The sequence below is a fragment of the Carassius carassius genome, chromosome 48 (genome assembly GCF_963082965.1).
Source record: "Carassius carassius chromosome 48, fCarCar2.1, whole genome shotgun sequence".
Classification (NCBI taxonomy): Eukaryota; Metazoa; Chordata; class Actinopteri; order Cypriniformes; family Cyprinidae; genus Carassius; species Carassius carassius.
The window spans coordinates 4,660,070-4,681,229 of record NC_081802.1 but is presented as its reverse complement, the minus strand read 5'-3'; the positions used below and the strand labels follow the sequence as shown (position 1 = coordinate 4,681,229).

The window sequence follows — 21,160 nt, the reverse complement described above, 5'->3', positions numbered from 1 at the left end:
TCCATGAATGTGGCAGAAATTGGCCATCCACCAAAACCACATGCCCAGGCCAGACATCCCTAAGGCCTTCGAAACACCGAAAGGCATACGTCTGCTCCAAAGAGAAGTTGCTGTCCTTTCAATAATTCAGCAATCTAGCCCTGTATTCACGAAACATTTTATCTTACCACTAAGTGTTCTCCTTAATGGCAGTAAAAGATTTAGCTAAGAGTTTTCTCTTAAAACTTGTTCACAAAGCTGCCGAAGCAAACTTACTAAGGAATATAGAGAAGTCTAAAGCTAAGAAGAGGGGCGGGGTTGACCTCATTGCAATGGATGATGCTATGCAACTATGCAAACAGTGACTGGCTGTTAGTCTCTGCTAGAGATTTATTCATAGAAATATTGAAGAACACAATATTATGTTGTCATATTCAAATAAAGGTTTAAAAATAAAACTGCTAATCGCCACATTCAAATAAAGACTTTAAAATGCAGGCTACGTGTCACTAATTAAACAATGCTCAGCTAATTGTCAGCCTCTTACATGTGTGCTTCTCAGAATTTGTGAATATGCATATGAACAGCCTTTTAATTGACAAGAGTAGAATAATCATGGCCCATAGTAAGGCAAGCAAACGTAAAAGAAAACCAAACTGGAGACAAGAACAGCTGTTACTTCTTGCCCAGCTGGTTAATGAAAACAAGGATATAATAAAAAGAAAAGTTTGGAGTTGGGGTAACCTCCAAGGTGATACCTTTTTAAAAGCAAATTGTCATCATATGTTTCTAAAATGTTTATATTCTGAAGCATATTGCTGGTAACAGCCATTTTAGGATAGTTTGTGGCTTGGTCATAGTGATTAAGGAGTCCTCTTAATCGATTATGGACACAATATTGAAATAAATATCACTAACCCTAAAGTTAACCCTATTATTGCATTACTGTTCAGATTCATCCAGAGTCCTTTTTGTTGATGGGTGTTGAGTTGACCAATTAACTGCAGAGAACAAATTTGTGCTTAACCAGTTTGGGGGGAAAATCATGCAGTTTGTTCAAAGCTGGTTGCCAGATTGTAATGAAACCAGAGCAGGAAGATTGAATCACACTACATATACGTTATCAGGTATGGCTACTTTTTTGGCTATAACTCTTGAACAGAATTACTTATTTTCATAAGCTTTGGTACACCCAAGGAAAGGTTTACTTTGAGAATACCGAAAAGATTTGCTGGGGCTTGGCCATTTGTTTGTGCCAATATGATGCTAAAACTCTGGGACTGATTGCAAAATACAGTTTGAAATTTGATATGCAGCATTGTTTATTAAATCTACCCACCAACAAATTCAGTTAATTATCAATATTTGCCAAAATTTGGTGGGCATTTTTGACTTATTGTTTCAGGGAACTGGATAAAATATGTAATTATGTGTTACATGCACATTTGATATTGAGACCAAGCATTATTACTTGATGGGCCACCAAACAGCGTTCCTCATATCATTCCAATTTTTTTTATTTTTCTTAATGTAAAAAATAAGGCCGTACAGTAAACCTCAATTATTGATTCTTGCAGCTTTGTTTTAATCTGTCCAGACTGGCATTTTTCCGAATTCACATGCCCAGATCAGAAAAGGCAGGGAAATACAGGCCAACAAGAGGCCTATGGCAACGTCAAAGAAACAGCAGTCTTCCATGACAGATGGTTGAAATGGTGCAAAGCTTAACAATGCCCCACCCATTCTATTAACATAAAAGAAAGCTTTTGTTAAAACATACCACTTCCTGGCTGGAATTTGTCCAATGGTATGAGAGATTTTCAACAGTTTGTTGTTCAAGCCAAACTATTAAGAGTTACTGAAATGTTGAAACTGTGCGAGGAGACCAGACTTTTAAAAACATAATGCCTTGATGGTAAGATCTACATTGGTTGGTTTGGTTTTGTGAAAAGAATGGTGGTGGCAACTTATGTTTTAGGGATGCTTCTCTTTTGCTTGGATGGAAGACTTGAAAATGGTTGGGGCAAAGCGCAGAAAAATCCTGGTGCAGCTTTCCATAAAAGCACTAGAAAAGAAGCAAAGGTTCATAATTAAAATCCAACTTGGAGTTTGAACATTACTGCAAAAGACCGATTACAAAAAAAGCTAAAGTATTGAATAAATTGAATTGTCTTTGAGTTTTAATGGTTTTCTCTTTTTTTTTTTCTGGCCATTGAGTGCCAAAAAACATTACACATTTTGGTTGAATAAAATGGATTAAAATATTTAGATTATTTAATGCTTAAGAAATGCTGTACGGCACATTAAACAGTCCCGAAAACCTCTTTTAATTGTAGGCAGCAACATTAATATGGCAAACACATCAGTGTTCAATAAAAAAAATTAATATACTTACAGTAATTATCACAATAAGCAATTCATCTGCTAAATAACATCTGGCGAGTTTATTAGCCAAACAGTAAGTAATTTACGGTTACCAAGCAACATGGCATAATATAAATTTGAATTAGTGCAGTTTGCTGGTGTTTATATAAGCGATTTCAAAACAGCTTTGAACATGGCTTATCCAGTTAGATTTTAGAACAGTATCCCCAATTCTGAAATGGAATTTAATTGCTCTCAAGATCACTGTCCACACCTCAACAGATAACAGAGACGTCTTTGAGCAATATTTCTTTGCTCACCAATGATCTTACTTGTTCATTTAAAAAAGGAAACTCTGAGACTCCAGTAGTCCACACCAAACACTTCTCAAACATATTTTAATCCACAACGTGATAACAGTAACTAAAGATACAACACTGACATTTACAGCTTTTGAGTGTCACAGATTAAACTGGATGAAAATAAAAACTGATTAAAAGGAAAACAAAATCGGCTTGTATTTTGTGTGTGGACGAAAGTTTTTTTTTTGTTTTTTTTTTTCTCAAATGGAACCCATATGCTGGTTAACTCTAAACTTAAATGTATATAAATAAAAAATTAAATGATAAATAGACTGCTGCATTGCCATAATCTACATTAGTTTGATATTTTGTTTTAAATTTATGAACCAAAGGCCTTAAGGCTTGTTGAACGCTTACTTAAATCTCACATATTTCTACCTCCTCTTGTGCACAAAAAGCAAGCATCCATCCTGTTGTGCCTTAAAATGATTGCTCTATGCACATGAATCACCATCAACAAATGGAACCTGGTGAGGCAGAACATTGACCTTAATAAAACATCTTGGGGAGATTTAGCAAACAACCTAAATTAAGTTTTTCTTTTCCAAATTGCTTCCTTCAGAAATCGCTGCATCAAAACCACCCCTTTGAAGATCAGTTTGTAATTTTCAGAATTTGGTTAAATGTGTAGAAGGCGCATCAAGATGGCCACAAATCGTCAAACAAAAACAAGGACTAAACAACTAATGGATGGATGGAATGAGCAATATACATAATTAACTGCAGGACTGAGGACAACATTTTTTGTTCAAGTGTTTGAGGTACGTTCAATCAATGGACAAGCAAGTCCACTGCTTGATGGGATTCTGAGAATTCTGAAAACTAAGAATTTTTTTTTGCAATTCTTTGTGGTCATGGTACCAACAAAACTGTAAAGAAATGAAAAACTAAAGTTGGCACATTAAAAGAAACAGAGGAATTTATGAGAAGTGGAGTGCAGAAAGAAACAAGTACATTGAGAAGGAAAGCGTACAAAGATTCAGTTATATTCTACTCTTCTCAAAGAATAAGGCCATTTATTTTGCCCTGAAATTAAATTAATGTGTAAAAAGTGCCCCCAATTTGAACATGTTAGAGTCTAAACAAAAGTGTCATATGCAGTCTATGCCAGCAGACTAACATATTACAAAACTGGTGATGTCAAAAAACCTTGGTGACATAGACATCAGCAGGATCCAAGGATGAAGAAAGCCATAAATACCAACTTAGGTTAGGCTATCATTGTCTTTTCAAGCAGTAGCATGTAATAAATCACTCTACAAATTCAGTCTGTTCCCATGATCCAGTAAGACAACAGTCCATGCCCATTTTTCCAACAAAAGGAGCATTCTGGGAACTGCATAGTCATAAATAAGGTTTTGTTCATCAGTCCAATCCTTCAGAAGTTAGATAAAAATACACAAAATAAAAGGTAGGTTGGGATGTGTTGAGGAAACAAAATACTGTGAGAGCAGAAAAAAGTATCCCATCTTTGGATTATGATGTCAGTAACTACTTGACAACAATGGAAAATTTGGAGGTAACTGCAATGCTCCCAATCCAGAGATAACCTTGGGTTTGTTTCCAGAAAATGCAACTCTGTGAAACAAGAAAACAAAACAAAAAAGGAAACGAAACAAAAAATCTGCAGCAAGGGTCTATACAGAGTCAACAAGGGGATGGATCTGTATCACAGGCGACAAGTTAACTTGCAAGATTTTCTGTGCCTTTCTCCTCACCTCCTCATCCGTGACTGAATCATCTACTTTTATAACCTTCCATTCAAGACCATTGCCATTCAATCTAGAAACATCTTGGCCATTGGTGAGTGTTGACTGGGACCAGTTATAGCTTTGGAAACGGAGTCTCCTCACTGAACCACTGGTCATCACATCAGGTTTACCTGATACAGTTTCCATCTTTTTATAAATGCTACCATCTTTAAGACCGAACCCATTCTGACAGACGACTGGGGCAGAGTCTCCAATCAGGGCATCTTCTACTTTAAATGGACATGACAAAACATGTTTGTTATCCAAGGCAACTACATTTGAGGTCTGACTGCCATTTTCCGTTGGTGAGTGAGGAATTCCGGAGAGATCCGGTGGCCGTCCCAGAGCAAAACTGGGGGCACTTTTTGAATCTGCACCAAAGTGAATTTGCAACCTCGCAGTGTGGCCTCCGGTCAACCCCTTTATGTTTGTTAGCTTGAGGCACTGCTGTGCTTGAACAGAATGTTTATTTAGCATTGTCGATGCAACATTCTGCTTAAGACTGTCCACCGAGAGATTGGTAAGCAGGATCTTGGGTTGGTTTTGGAGAATAGTCTTTGCTGCTCTACTGAGCATCGCATAATTCACATCCTTGGTCTTGCTCAAAACTTTCCGCCCTTTCTTCTTGGAAGGTTTCGGCACTCTCTGAACCTTGCTGCCAATCCTGGAAGTAATTGGCTCTGTGGTGCAAGACGTGTATCCATACACATCTTTGCTCCTCAAAATCACAGGCTTGGCTCCCTCCTTCCTCAGCTCTTGAAGAAAGGACACCATTTGTCTCTCGGTGTCTGACAGGTCCTTGGCCATGGGGTTAAAGACCCTAAGGGCCTCTTCGAGGGCAGTTTGTCCAGCTGGGGCAAATCTGGCCCAGGAATGGACTACTCTCCCCATGCCCTGCTCTTCACAATTCATGGTGCACCTTCACAGCTGGTATGCATAAGGACTTCAGGTGTCTGTGAATACGAAAAGGATATTAGTTTGAAGCTTTTTAAATGGACACATGAACTACAGTTTATAATTTTTACTATGAAAAGCAGTGTAAACTCTGCAACACTAGCTCCAAATGGATTAGCAGAAATATGACTTGGCATCCCAACTTCAGTTGATCAAAAAACAGGTGGTCCTATCCCAAAAACACAACATTGGTTGAGCTAGCTGTCCAACTGCGTTATCCATTACTCGTTTGTCTGAAAATTCTGCTGATAGTTATGATTATATCTTCCTAGATGTAGACCTAGATTTAAACTACTCGCTCTAAATTATCCCAGCCAGTCTTGACTGATGCTGTTCGGCAAAACAATTTATTTATTTATTATTGTTTGCTTTGGGACAAATACTCTGTATTGCTCCAATGCTGCGATTTTCTGCAGGATCGAAAATCTGATATTGTGTATATACACTGTTATTTTTAAGCCCCACGAAAGGCACATTATAAAGCACCATAAAGTTTTTGTGCACTGTATATAAAGTGTTCTGAGACCATTCCATAGTTTAATGTGAGGTTCAGGTGAATATTTAAGTTGCTGAGGTCCAATGTTCATATTATAATTGTTCTGTAAATAAAGATCAATGGTTTTGCATTAAAGGACATATTGAAAAATAACAGTTTTTAAACAGTTCTTTGAAAAGTGCTCTTGAACTATAGGCCTAATACTTCACTAAATAAAGTATACTTCGCAAAGTAAAAAAGCTTGTAGCACTTGTATTCCATACAATCAAATTTGCATAACTGTCCCAAGAACATTTTGTGGTTGAGAAAATGACTTTAACTGTGAAATGGGCATTGACAGGAGTTCAAGTAGTGTAAAGTAATAGCCTGATACTATATACATTTCTTCATATAGATCTCCAAATGCTTAGTAATTTTTATAATTTCTTTTTTTGAACAAGCATACACAAGAAATGTTAGAAATAAAAAAAGAGCCATAAGATGGATCCATGTTCAAATTCAATCAAACTGAACTATTTTGAAATCTGATAGTGTTTGAAATAATTCCACATTGTTGAATGTTTTATTGCAAAATATTTGTCACTGTGCCCATCTTAAAATACTGATATGCACTGATGCATCAAGAACAAAGTGTTTTGTAAAGCAAATTCCACATTTAGCAATTCAAGCATTCATGATTTTCTTTAAGGCGGTGTCTGAATTTCAAATCATCTTACCAGGACTGGACTTACCAGAACTTTTTTTTCTCACTTCTGCTGACTGTGGGAAATTGGAAGACGTGGAGGCGGATGTTGTAGTTCATGCACAAAATGAGAAAAAACCTTGGAGAATTTTGAAATGAGCCAAGAGGAGACTGGTTTCCTTTTCAAATTTAAGGAAACTTTGTTTCCTTTGCTCCTTCATTTCCCAGAGGTGTGCATGCGACGCATACATATTCAGTCTTCCACCTGCACATCTTCTGTGTCCCGCAGTCAGCAGATGTTAGAAAAAATCTGATTACAAATTACATTTGAAATTTGGATATTTATCTTACAAAAATGCATGGACTCACTACGGGGGACCTTATTACATTTACATTTATTCATTTAGCTGACGCTTTTATCCAAAGCGACTTACAATTGCTATATATGTCAGAGGTCGCACACCTCTGGAGCAACTAGGGGTTAAGTGTCTTGCTCAGGGACACACTGGCGGTTCACAGTGGATTCGAACCCGGGTCTCCCACACCACAGGCATGCATCTTATCCACTGCGCTAACACCACCCATGGTTATTCACCCCCTGGAGCCGTGTGAGGGATGTTTTAATACAGATGCGTTTTAATACTTTATTTCACTTCTTCTGAACAGTTGACAACAAACACTTGGCTTGGAAGAGCAAAGACAATTTTATTTTATATAACTCAGATTGGATTATTCTGAAAGAAGAAAGTCACATACACCTAGGATGCTTTGAGGGTGAGTAGAAGATGGATGAATTTTCATTCTCGGGTGAACTAACCCTTTAATAAGTAGAGCCCACCGATAATGTTTTTTTGGGGTTGATACTGATTTTAGGGGGTAAAAAGGCTGATATATTCTGTGTGTATATCATAGTTCAATACCAGTCAAAAGTTTGGACACTTTCCCATTCCTGTTTCCAAACATTTGACAGGTAATATATATACAGGTCCTTCTCAAAAAATTAGCATATTGTGATAAAGTTCATTATTTTCCATAATGTAATGATAAAAATTAAACTTTCATATATTTTAGATTCATTGCACACCAACTGAAATATTTCAGGTCTTTTATTGTTTTAATACTGATGATTTTGGCATACAGCTCATGAAAACCCAAAATTCCTATCTCAAAAAATTAGCATATCATGAAAAGGTTCTCTAAACGAGCTATTAACCTAATCATCTGAATCAACTAATTAACTCTAAACACCTGCAAAAGATTCCTGAGGCCTTTAAAAACTCCCAGCCTGGTTCATTACTCAAAACCCCAATCATGGGTAAGACTGCCGACCTGACTGCTGTCCAGAAGGCCATCATTGACACCCTCAAGCGAGAGGGTAAGACACAGAAAGAAATTTCTGAACGAATAAGCTGTTCCCAGAGTGCTGTATCAAGGCACCTCAGTGGGAAGTCTGTGGGAAGGAAAAAGTGTGGCAAAAAATGCTGCACAACGAGAAGAGGTGACCGGACCCTGAGGAAGATTGTGGAGAAGGACCGATTCCAGACCTTGGGGGACCTGGGGAAGCAGTGGACTGAGTCTGGAGTAGAAACATCCAGAGCCACCGTGAACAGGCGTGTGCAGGAAATGGGCTACAGGTGCCGCATTCCCCAGATCAAGCCACTTTGGTCTACAGAGAAGCAGCACTGGACTGTTGCTCAGTGGTCCAAAGTACTTTTTTCGGATGAAAGCAAATTTTGCATGTCATTCGGAAATCAAGGTGCCAGAGTCTGGAGGAAGACTGGGGAGAAGGCAATGCCAAAATGCCTGAAGTCCAGTGTCAAGTACCCACAGTCAGTGATGGTTTGGGGTGCCATGTCAGCTGCTGGTGTTTGTCCACTGTGTTTTATCAAGGGCAGGGTCAATGCAGCAAGTTATCAGGAGATTTTGGAGCACTTCATGCTTCCATCTGCTGAAAAGCTTTATGGAGATGAAGATTTTGTTTTTCAGCACGACCTGGCACCTGCTCACAGTGCCAAAACCACTGGTAAATGGTTTACTGACCATGGTATTACTGTGCTCAATTGGCCTGCCAACTCTCCTGACCTGAACCCCATAGAGAATCTGTGGGATATTGTGAAGAGAAAGTTGAGAGACGCAAGACCCAACACTCTGGATGAGCTTAAGGCCGCTATCGAAGCATCCTGGGCCTCCATAACCCCTCAGCAGTGCCACAGGCTGATTGCCTCCATGCCACGCCGCATTGAAGCAGTCATTTCTGCAAAAGGATTCCCGACCAAATATTGACTTGGGAAGGGTTGACTTTTTTTGTATTAAAAACACTTTTCTTTTATTGGTCGGATGAAATATGCAAATTTTTTGAGATAGGAATTTTGGGTTTTCATGAGCTGTATGCCAAAATCATCAGTATTAAAACAATAAAAGACCTGAAATATTTCAGTTGGTGTGCAATGAATCTAAAATATATGAAAGTTTAATTTTTATCATTACATTATGGAAAATAATGAAGTTTTTCACAATATGCTAATTTTTTTAGAAGGACCTGTATATACACTCACCTAAAGGACTATTAGGAACACCATACTAATACTGTTTTTGACCCCCCTTCGCCTTCAGAACTGCCTTAATTCTACGTGGCATTGATTCAACAAGGTGCTGAAAGCATTCTTTAGAAATGTTGGCCCATATTGATAGGATAGCATCTTGCAGTTGATGGAGATTTGTGGGATGCACATCCAGGGCACGAAGCTCCTGTTCCACCACATCCCAAAGATGCTCTATTGGGTTGAGATCTGGTGACTGTGGGGGCCATTTTAGTATAGTGAACTCATTGTCATGTTCAAGAAACCAATTTGAAATGATTCGAGCTTTGTGACATGGTGCATTATCCTGCTGGAAGTAGCCATCAGAGGATGGGTACATGGTGGTCATAAAGGGATGGACATGGTCAGAAACAATGCTCAGGTAGGCCGTGGCATTTAAACGATGCCCAATTGGCACTAAGGGGCCTAAAGTGTGCCAAGAGAACCTCCCCCACACCATAACACCACCACCACCAGCCTGCACAGTGGTAACAAGGCATGATGGATCCATGTTCTCATTCTGTTAACGCCAAATTCTGACTCTACCATCTGAAAGTCTCAACAGAAATCGAGACTCATCAGACCAGGCAACATTTTTCCAGTCTTCAACTGTCCAATTTTGGTGAGCTCGTGCAAATTGTAGCCTCTTTTTCCTATCTGTAGTGGAGATGAGTGGTACCCGGTGGGGTCTTCTGCTGTTGTAGCCTGATCTACACCAAATTCGGGGGAACCCTTCAGCTTGAGGAAACCTCTCGAACACCACCCTTCACAGATAATTCAAAATATCAATATGTATCGCGTTATAATTTTTTTCAATACAACAGTGATATATTTAAACATTTCCGATATTTCGATATACATTACTAGTGTTTCCCATACATTGATTTATTTGTAGCGTTTGACTTTGTTGAATAAACATGAGCACTGCACTTTTCAAAATCAAAATGCATCACAGGTGTTTTATATGAATATATCTGAAGGGAACCACCGGTCTTCAGAAACATTTTGCTGGCATTTCCATTTTATCTGATAAAGAATTGTTCATGAGCTGAGCTGATTTGATTACAGCCATTACTGAAGAAACCGCTAATTCTACTGCTCTCACAGTGCCTCCTTGCTGGCGGACAAGTTTGCAATTTTAAGTCCGTCTCCAGCAACTAGGGATGGGCATTTTGGGAAATTTCTCATTTCGATCATCGATAGATTTCAAAAACGATTAATCGATTAATCGGGGGTGGGGGGGGGCATGGCCATAATGTATATAATGAAAAAAAATCTGAAGATTGTTATGAAAATGAAAAAAATAAAAAAAAATCTGACATGAAAATATCTGTCTATGAAAACATGAACACATGATGAGGACAGGTTAGATTATGATGAAGCAATGTTATTAATAAAGGAACAAGAAATATCTGCCTGAGGTGGAGAGTACTATATCAATAAATGGAAGCTAATTCTATGACACATCCTATGATAAATCAGATAACTGAGATACATATCAGACGTAACATTACAACTTGTATCAGCACAATAGGATGCTAAGTTATGCGTGGTTCACACCGGACGACGAAGCAACGCGGAACGGAAAATCACGCGCGGACCGGCGCCTGCCTGTTCACACCAGACGCGTATTCTCCGCCGCGGTCGACAAGCGCTTCTGCTCAGTTGTTGTTTATTCAGAGCACATCATGGGTAAGTAAATAACCTCATAAAATGAATACACCATGTTTCTGTAACCAAGAAGTTGAAGTTAACCATGTGCGTGTGTGTGTGTGTTGTGTTTTCTTTTTTTTTTATCTTTCTAGTCTGTTTAGATACACAAATATGATCGCATTTGTCACTCGCGGTATTTTAATTTGAAAATTGCTTATATTTTGACAATTGACCGGATTGTCTCGTGTTTCTTGGTGTGACTTCCTGCCGGAATTGACGCGGATCGCTCGCGGTTTGCACAAAAAATAGACCAGACGCCGAAACTGGCATGTGAACGACACCATAGGTTAACATGGGCGCCGAAAGGAAGCGGCCTCCGTTCCGCGCCGCTTTCACGTCGCTTCGGCGTCCGGTGTGAACCATAGAGAGAGAGAGAGAGAGAGAGAGAGAGAGAGAGAGAGAGAGCGCGCGCCAGCTCCCTCTGATGCATTTTCATGACAGCGCGCTGAAAGATGGGCATGGACAGATTTTACTATAGATTCCTATAAAGTTCTCATTATAAATGTATGGCAGATTTGTGCTATATTTTCATCTACGTTATTAAGTGTAATAGTTGTAATTAAGTTTTATTTTTAAGTTAAGTTTTATTTTCCATAAACCAGCTGCGCGTTTTCGAAGCCATATGAATTGCATTTTATGCCCACAAATACGACGGAAAAAAAGCTTGGCTGCATTATTATAACATCAATAATAAAATAATAACAATAATAATAGAAGAGCAATATATCATTGTCGGGCATTGCTTATATGAGCATGAAACGAATCGCTGATATGTAGCGATTTCAGCATAATTGTTCATGTTAATTAATCAGACGTAGACTAGCTCTTGCAACTTATATCTGAAAAAAATTCGCCGACGCAGATGTGAACTTGACCGAAAGTGTAACTCGGATTGCGCTTTACAAACACGAAAGTACAATAAATTCACATTAGTGTCACTATCGTTATTTTTTATGTATTCTAATATTTAATTAATATTTTGTATTCAATTTGCACTTTCTGATCAACCAAAATATTATTTAACAGCATGGAAATCACTGATTATTGCTAAATAATTGAATAAGATTTAAAATATATTTAAGATAAAAACTATGGCAAACAAATAATTTAGATTTTCGTCATCTCTACGAATATGTTTAATGTAATTAGGCTTCAAATATATCCAGTGCATTTTTATTTTATAAAGACCATTTCATTAGTTGTGTCTTGTCTGTGATTTAAAAATTAACACACAAAGATACTTTTCTTTTTTTGCGACTTTATTCAACTGCATTTTTTTTAACAAAACATTGTCTTCCAACTTTAGCAGCATATTTTGATCCAGCGGTGAAACGTAGTTTTTAAAAGATAAAGAAAAAAGTTCACCAAGTTTAACCAAACAACTATTATAAGGTATAAACAGAGACTAAATAGCCTAGATATTTTAACTATGGCTAAAACTCAAAACTAAAATAATTATTATTTTTAAAAAATGGATATTATATTTACCACGACCGGTGAAACATTCAAATGTCTATTCAAAAAGATAAGGCGGTCTACGTGCTCAGATGAGAGCCGAGTGCGCAGCCTGTTCACATTTAGTGGAATAAATTCGCTCCGCTGGAACAGATGTTGCAGGAACAGCCAGGTACCACTGGACAAGTAAACATTCTCTGTCCTTGAAACTAATGGGCAGCAAATCTTTCACCACCATTTCAGAGAATAGCTTTGTTGCTTCTCGGTTCTGCCTGCGTTGCATTTCGGTCTTACGGCAAGTGATTCATCTGAGTTGCCTCTCTGTTATCGCCAGATATTTTATGCACACATTTTAGATGATAGCGCATTGTATTTGTTGTGGATTTGTGTGACAGCTTGACGCTACACAGCTTACCCTGAACTGTATTTTCATCGTTCTTCTCAAAGGGAAGCCAGCCATCACTACGTGACTTTGAGGCCATGATTATCTGTCTTCTTACGTCTTTTGAGGTATCAAGTGGGAAGCTAACCAATCAGAGATCAGGGCGCCGCCCAACGTGCTGCCATAACCAATCAAAAAAAATAATAATAATAATTTCGATCATCGTTTACGTGATCGATCATCGCTGTCGCGGTCGAGTACTCGATCACTGTTGCACATCCCTACCAGCAACATGTTTTTTTTTTTGCAGTAGCAGCAGCTCAGAGCACTTTTCATACTCTTTATACTGCTAAAGCACATTTGTTTTAATCTATAAGAATAATCAGCTTACACTAAAGTTTTAACAGTTTTATTTTGAAATATTTTTAACTGTCACATGATCCAGAAATCATTCTGATATTCAATTCAATTCAATTTAAAATTCACCCAAAAGAATGGTGTTCGGTCAGTTTTTTTTATATCTTTTGCTTTAGTGTGTCAGTAGAAAATATCAGTTTACATTTAGTTTGTCTCACTTTCATCTGTTTCGTCATGTAATCACAGACAGATTCGATGATGGTAAGATCAGATCGCCGTGTGGAGCACCGGCTGTTGGCTGCTTGTGCATTCAAAAATCTCTCTAGATTATTATTAAAATTAATGGCAAAATGAATCTTTGGAAATGTAAACTGGTATTCCCTACTGAGATACTACAGCAAAAGATATAAATAATGGTCTTCAAACCCTTTTAGGCTGAAAATACTATTGTGCCTAAGACTTTGCACAGTACTGTAACATTACAAATTACATTGTTGCTACTTTATATTGAATGACCATACAGTCATTCACAGAACTGATTAAAGACAGTGACAGACAGCACTAATTTAAACTAAATATCAATATCAGAGTGATTGACAGAGATACAGTAGAAACATTATGTATGGTTTTGCATTAAATAATGACCCAGATCATGAAATACATTTATTAGCCTTGGAGTAAGGGAAGCATGGGAAATGAGTCCATCCAAGGAGCATGTGAAAGCTATGGATTTATTTTAAATATTTTTAATGTTCTTTAATGTTATCCATAGTTTCCTTTTCTTTTCTTCTTTTTTTAAGTATTAGTTTAGGCACCTGTAGCTAGGCCTGGGACGGTATTGAATTTTTCTTACCGCGGTTGAAAAGCAATAAATTCCCGCGGTATTGCGGTAAACCGCAACCCGCAAACACCCCAACCCCCCCCCCCCCCCCCCCTCGTGATAGATGTACTTTCACTTTCGCACACACACGGGAGGCAAACGAATATAAGGAACAGGTTTATTTCACTTTTTTTTTTTACATTTAGAACATGAACATTTAGAACAGAAATGGAATGATGTCTGAAATAAAAATTCTGCAAAACGAAATAGGCGAGGTTACCCTAGCCTTCATATTTGTTGGGGGCGATATCAGATCTGATCGCAATTCACAGCAGAGATCTTAAGATAGAGCATCATAAAGACAAACAAACACATTTTTATTTATCGTATTGATCAGTAATAGATATTGATTTGCATGTTTATTTTCCATATTTTTACCTTCAGATTAGGCTACAGTCGTCGTCATCAAACAATCACTTAAACTATAACGACTTTTGCGCACACAGAGGCTAAGGCGATTGAGCATAAGGAACACATTTATTTAACATTTATTATTTCACATTTAGAATAAGAACATTTAGAACAGAAATTATGTCTGAAAAAAAAGTGCTGGCAAAACGGAACATACGCTATGGTTTACATCCCAGCCTTCATATTTTTTGCTAGAAAAACTAGCATGTTCACTTTGTCAGGTTTAAGGGAGGCCCTGAAAGACGTAACGACGTTACCTGCAGCACTGAACACACGTTCTGAGGGAATGCTTGTAGCGCAAATGGTCATATATTTTCGGGCTACTTTGGAAAGCAGAGGGAATCGGACACTATTGTCCCGCCACCAGACAAGAGGGTCTGCGTGGGAATCCAGGGCTTCCTCCTGCAAATACCTTCTAATCTCTGTGTCTACACGAATTCTCTTGGGGGTCGGAGTAGATGTTTTTTCTTTTTTTTCCCCAAGTAAGTCAGCCAGATTCGGTTTTTTGGGAGGGTTGGGTGCACTTGCTCCCTTTCCATCACCGTCATCACGCTGCTCTTCGGGGACATTCATCATCTCCTCCATGAGCTCATCCTTCACCTCGTCAGAAATGTCAATGCCCTTATACCTAGGGTCGACAAACGCGGTTTTTGCCAATAGCTGTTGAGTTGAGGGTGCACTGTATTTTTCCATCAAAACGGCAGACATTTTTTCTTTCAGATTGCGCGTCAATTGGGTGTCCTCCTCAGCGGGGAGCAGCAGATCCTCGGTGACTAGCTGCAGCACCGGTTTCAAAGAGGATGCAGTCACTGCTCGCTCAGAAGACAGTGCATCCGTGAAATCGGCAACATTTTTCAGGGCTGCATTCACCGATTCCATGACCTCCATGTCCTGCTACGTCGGAATTAGGTGTTGTGTGCGCCGGTCATCCAAAACCCTCCGAATGGCAGGGCCTTGTTCAAGAATGCGCGCAATCATTTTTTGCTTTGTTCCCCACCTGGTGGGGCAATCCTGTGAACAAATTAAACACATTTAGGATAGACTTTGCTTTAACATTATTTAAATTTACATATTTTTTATATTACTTATATTATATAATATATGAATTATATTTAATATGATTTATATTTTATATTACATATTTGTACATGTTTAGCTATATTAATATTTATATAGATATTACGTGTGCGCTTTTTTGTCTCAGTGGTTAATGAAGGCTATTTAACGAAGGCATATAGAGTAATATAAATATGTAGACATATAGGCTAAATTAATATAAATATTTAAAAATCTATAATATATATAAATATTATTTATATTATATATTTTTACATATTTATATTTATTTAGCCTATATCTCGTGTGCGCTTTGGTCTCAGTGTGGTTCAAGGCTATAATTTAACGAATGCTATTTAATTTAACAAAGTGTTGCTGCTAACAATATTGTGGTTGTTTTTTACTTATAAATAAGATAAATATAAATAATATTTATAAATAAGATAAATATAAATATTTATAAGTAAAAAAAAAAACAATGGCTGTATTGTGAGCAGCGACACTTTGTTAAATTAAATAGCATTCGTTAAATTATAGCCTTGTACCACACTGAGACCAAAGTTCACATGAGATCTAGGCCAAGTTAATATAAATATGTAAAAATATATAATATAAATAATATTTATACATATTATAGATTTTTACATATTTATATTAATTTATAGGCCTATGTCTCGTGTGCGCTTTGGTCTCAGTGTGGTACAAGGCTATAATTTAACGAATGCTATTTAATTTAACAAAGTGTCACACACTGTCGTCATTGTAAGCCTGGATATCTTTTTCGATGGCCCTTTAATGAAAATGGAATTTTAGAATCACATACTTAAATGTTTAATTGCCTACAATAATTATTTATTGATTATATTGAATTAAATCTCGCAGGCCTAGCCTATTTGTAGTTAATCTTTCCAAAAACAGAGTTGGAAGAGAGTTCAAACTTACCAGTACTAAGGAGTGCTGAGGCAGGCCCAGCTCAGTTTGTTCTTTCTGAAGCCGTTGTTTCTTTTGCCAGCTATGGGAGAAAGCGTTCACAAGCGTTCGACACAAACCCATGGCCCGGGCAGTGCGTTCTTTTTCTGCATTCATGGAGTTAGTGACGGCTAAATGGAGGTTGTGGCCGAAGCATGGTAGCCATCCCCATCCAAGTTTTCTCACCGCAGCCACAATGTTTGCTCCGTTATCACTAGTGACACAAGCTCTTCTCATCCAGAGACCATTCTTCAAGAGCCGATCGCAGAGCCTCGGAGAGGTTATCACTAGTGTGACTTTCTGGCATAAAGGATGTCTCCAAACACCTTGACTTCAGCTCCCAGTTGGTGTTCAGGTAATGAATTGTCACGCTCATATAGGGCATCATATTAACGCTTGACCACATATCTGTTGTGATAGAAAAATGGTCAGCGTCCTTTAACTCGCGTGCCAAACTGTCCTTCATTTTCATATACTTCTCTGGTACTGCCTTTTTTGAAAAGTATTTTCTGTCAGGGGGGACATATTGTTTGTCGAAGGCCTGTAGCATCGCCTTAAAGGCTGGCTTCTCGACTAAGTTAAATGGCAACTTTTCCTCCATTAGGAGACGAGTCACACTATCCGTCAGGGTTCGCCACTGATGGCTGTCGCGTTGGTACTTAGTCCCTTTAGCAAACGAGTCTGCGATGCACAGCTGTCGTCCCTGGCCTGAGGTTGTGGGCCGATCTTCAGACGAAGCACTTGTGGTGCTCTCAAGGGCAGCAAATGTTGCCGGATGATGGATTCGAAGATGCGTCCTCAGGTTGGACGTATTTGAACGTGATACCGGAATCTTTTTGTAGCAAATTCTACAAATGGGCTCATTAAAATTGCCTGGAAGTCCTTTTTCATCAGGTTCAAAGCCAAAATGTGCCCATATTGGCGACGTGACATTTGGCTTTGCCACCAAGTTAGCCCTCTCTGCCATGTTTCGATGGAATAGTAGCTTAAATGCTCAATTGTCGGCTGCGCAACCACGTGAGAGAATTGTGTTAAGCAGAATAAGCACGTGCAATTAAAAACTGAGGTCCTGCTTTTTTGGCTTTCTCATGAGTCATCCGCCTGTATTTTATGCTTTAGTAAAATTAAATGAAATTCAATATATAGGCTACAAGACATTACACAGGTACTCTAGGCCTAATAGTCAATACAAATGGAATGCTATTAGCCTATTAGAGGTGCATAGATACATTTTTAATCTAGATTAATCTCACTGTAATCTTGGAATTAATCTAGATTAAAATGGCTCATTTGACTTCTGCCGAAGGTATTCAGATGTGCAGGCCAAGGTTTTTTTTTTTTTTTGTGCGGTGATGACGGTTACAGGTTTAGACCCGCGGTAGGCGTCACGTGACCGCGGTATTGCGGTAATGCGGTAACCGTCCCAGGCCTACCTGTAGCATGTTAAAAATATCAGTATGGTACCGGTATCATTAAAAAAAAAAAAAATCGATACCCAACCCTATTGTTCGGTACAATTTATTCTGTCTTTTTGTTTATTCAAATAATGATATATACAAATAATTTTGTTTGCCAAACATTCGGTGTATCCCTAATTCACAGATTTTGTGAATTTTGTGAAAAAGAACAAGTCCTCTTATTATTTACCATGAACAACCGTGAATTGACATTCCCATAAAACCTTTCACATTTGATGGTTTTGAGTTTAACCTGTTAACCAGCATCCCCCATTATGGGACTCACAGCTGAAAGTGCTCTACCTAACTTAAAAAAAGTTCCTTACTTCAGTGTGTTACGCAAATAATTTTGGTGTCTTTGGAAAGAAGACCTTTTGGGCTTTACTTTTCATCATCCAGAGTTGATAATGCTCAAAAAGTTAGACACTAAAGTGCCTTAAAGTTTTTACCACACTAAATTTCTTTTTATTTGATATAAAAATACATGAAATCAGTCCTGGAGAAATCTAGAAAAGTAATGGACTGCAAAAAACACATGTCTCATGAGTTTATATTTCAAATCTGAAGAAGATACCATGAAAAATGAGATTCCTGCAACCATTTTTCTGATACTATGTCTAGCCCCCCCAAATATAAATTAAATTAAATATACAAAATATTTACCAACTGTATAAACTATTTTAGTCATTAAACATTCCACTGCATAGTTTTTCAATTATAAAACACTGGACAAAATCTTAGACATGATTTGAGCACTAGAAAAATACAATAATAATTTTAGTAATAAAAATAAATAAGAAAAATAAAAAAGACTTAACTATGTATGCCAATTACAGTACATGCTGAGATTGCTAGAAATCGAGCATTTACACTGATTTCTGCTCATATAGTCAATTATCATGTGTTAACATGATGATGGTAATCATACAAATGCGCCAGATCGCTAAGTTACACCTCCATCAGATGACAGGTGCGTCACAGCGCATGTCACGAGCTGTCACGAGAGAGCGTAAGAATTCAAACAAACTATATTCCGCTTATCTTAGGTTTTTTTTGTGTATGGATAGTCTCATTGTGTTTGTGACACTGTATGAAACAAAACCATGCTGTTTTTTACTACCAAGATGCAGTTTTCTGAGTTTGAGTTATTCCATAATGGACACAAACAATACTGTCTCTGAAGAACTGAAATGTAAACAAAGGAATTATCATCCATATTACAATGTTATTGCTTCGTTGGACAAAACATGCTCTATGAGATGTCGTTCAGTGGACCCTTACCTTTCTAGCTTAACACTGTATATTATAACACTGTGTCTACACTGGACACCACTGATGCCTTGAACTAACAAATCAAATAAATGTACAAATGATTTGCAATGTCCACTTTGTCATGTCTGGTGCAGACATGGTGTCAGGTACAAAAACAGATTTTTTAAACTTTATTAGGTTAGTATATTACACCAGTTAATGAAAAACAAGTTTTTACTGTAAATTTAAGTTCACCTAGGTAACATCTAAAATATTACATCTGTATTTTTTACAGTTAGGTTCTGGCCACCACAGCTTCCACCATTTTGAGCACCACTTTGCAAGGCTCAATCGATAAACAACGCATTATGAGGGTAACACTGAAGCTGATCTTTTACCCATGGTGTGGGCATTGATTCAGTGCATTGATCATTGTTGACGCCGGTCATGAGAAATACCCTTAAACGTTGAAAGGATACTACAACAAAGATATCACTTTCATCTTTGTACAACTGATGGCAAACCAATATATTTTTACAAATATATGAGTGGTCTCAAGGAAGGACAGATGTTGGTCCACACACTCAGTCGACATATCTCTGTCTAGGCTTCTTGAGAGCAAATCAATGAAATTTTTAGCAGAGAAAAACAATGTAGATGACATTTTCAGAGAATGTGCCTTTAATACAAGTACACTTTTTCTTACAAGAACTGGCAGATTTTTTATTTGTTTCGAGCATAAACAACTTAAAGTGAAAAGATCTGCCAGTGTAGTAAGGTAAAACACACCAGATACTGTCTATGAAAACAAGTTTTAATATTCCAAGCCGCATTGCTTCCTGTGTAAATTTATGAAGTCCATGATGATTGATGATTCAAATCATAAAGGCTAAGGAATGATTTTGGGATATGATACTCAATAAAATGTAAAAAAAAAAAAAAAAACACCACCTACATCACTGAAATTACTTTAATATCATAGCAATAAAGGAAAAAAAAATAATCAACAACTTGGCGTCACTTGGTCACTAGGGTGGCAAAACCATGACCAACAGTACTCCTATATCGCTTTTCCATTACCGGTAACAGCTCAACTCAATTCGACTCGACTCGCTTTTTGCTCCGTTTTCCATTACAGATAGTACCTCCACAATAGTACCTGGTCGTCATAGCGACGCTGCAGGAAACTGCCGTGACGTAATCTTCTACGCAATACACACCCGCTACCCACACACACAGGACAATGGAGGAAATCGAGTGTATGGATGAAACACCTCCTCGTTTGACCACAGCGTATTCTTCCAAGTTGCCACAATAGTAAAGGAGGGTATATCACGCAATCTCTGTCCAAACTATTTAAAAAATGGTGTGGTTATTCAGGATACTCCGTCTGGCACGTGCAATGATGACGCAGTGAATAGTGATGATTCTCTCTGACCAATCAGCAGTCTGTCGTGTTTTCACGTCAGATTTTAGGTATTGCCTCAGCTCGCCAGAGGGGATACGAAAAAAGTATCTGGAAGAAGGTACAGGTACAACTTTTACACAGTGGAAAACCAAACAAAGGTAAGTCGAGTTGAGCTGGTACTGTGTAGTGGAAAAGCGCCAAAAGAAAAGATTGATTCATCTTTGTGTTTCATTCTTGGTTTGAATGGGCCTTACAAGACTTATGAGACACTCGATTCTGAAGACACTCTGAATCATGACAACCATCATCAAAAGAAGATGCCATTAGTGTAGAACCCGATGCTTGACTTAGGGTTTGTATTAAAATTAAAACTTTAGTTTTGTTGCATTTCAATTTTACAAAGAAACGTGCAGCAATAGCCTAATGAAATTACACCCTTTTTATGTACTGCAAAATGTCTTCAAAGTCATTTTGTAAAAAAAAAAAAAAACCTGTGGAAATCGAATCGTGAAATCAAAATCGTAAATCGAATTAAATAATGAATTGAGTCTACATCCCTACAACCAACCAATCTTTTAAACCATGATACATTTTCAATACATTGACCAAATAGGACCGTTTCACTCTTGGTGCGAAAACACCTTTCATTCAACC

The 21,160-nt window shown here is 37.8% G+C and overlaps 1 protein-coding gene and 1 long non-coding RNA gene across 2 annotated transcripts in view; one reads left to right on the top strand and one right to left on the bottom strand.

Moving 5' to 3' along the window:
- Positions 1-3,606: 3,606 nt before the first annotated feature.
- LOC132131216 (coiled-coil domain-containing protein 71-like) overlaps positions 3,607-21,160 on the bottom strand; it is a 31,896-nt gene continuing 14,342 nt past the window's right edge. Inside the window, exon 2 of the mRNA XM_059543227.1 lies at positions 3,607-5,409. Coding sequence (XP_059399210.1) covers positions 4,343-5,368 — 1,026 coding nt within the window. The 5' untranslated portion in view covers positions 5,369-5,409 and the 3' untranslated portion in view covers positions 3,607-4,342. The remainder of the gene's footprint in view (positions 5,410-21,160) is intronic.
- Positions 10,628-11,596, top strand: LOC132131764 (uncharacterized). The gene is made up of 2 exons (XR_009428941.1): positions 10,628-10,719; positions 11,274-11,596. It is a non-coding gene; the product is annotated as an uncharacterized LOC132131764 (long non-coding RNA).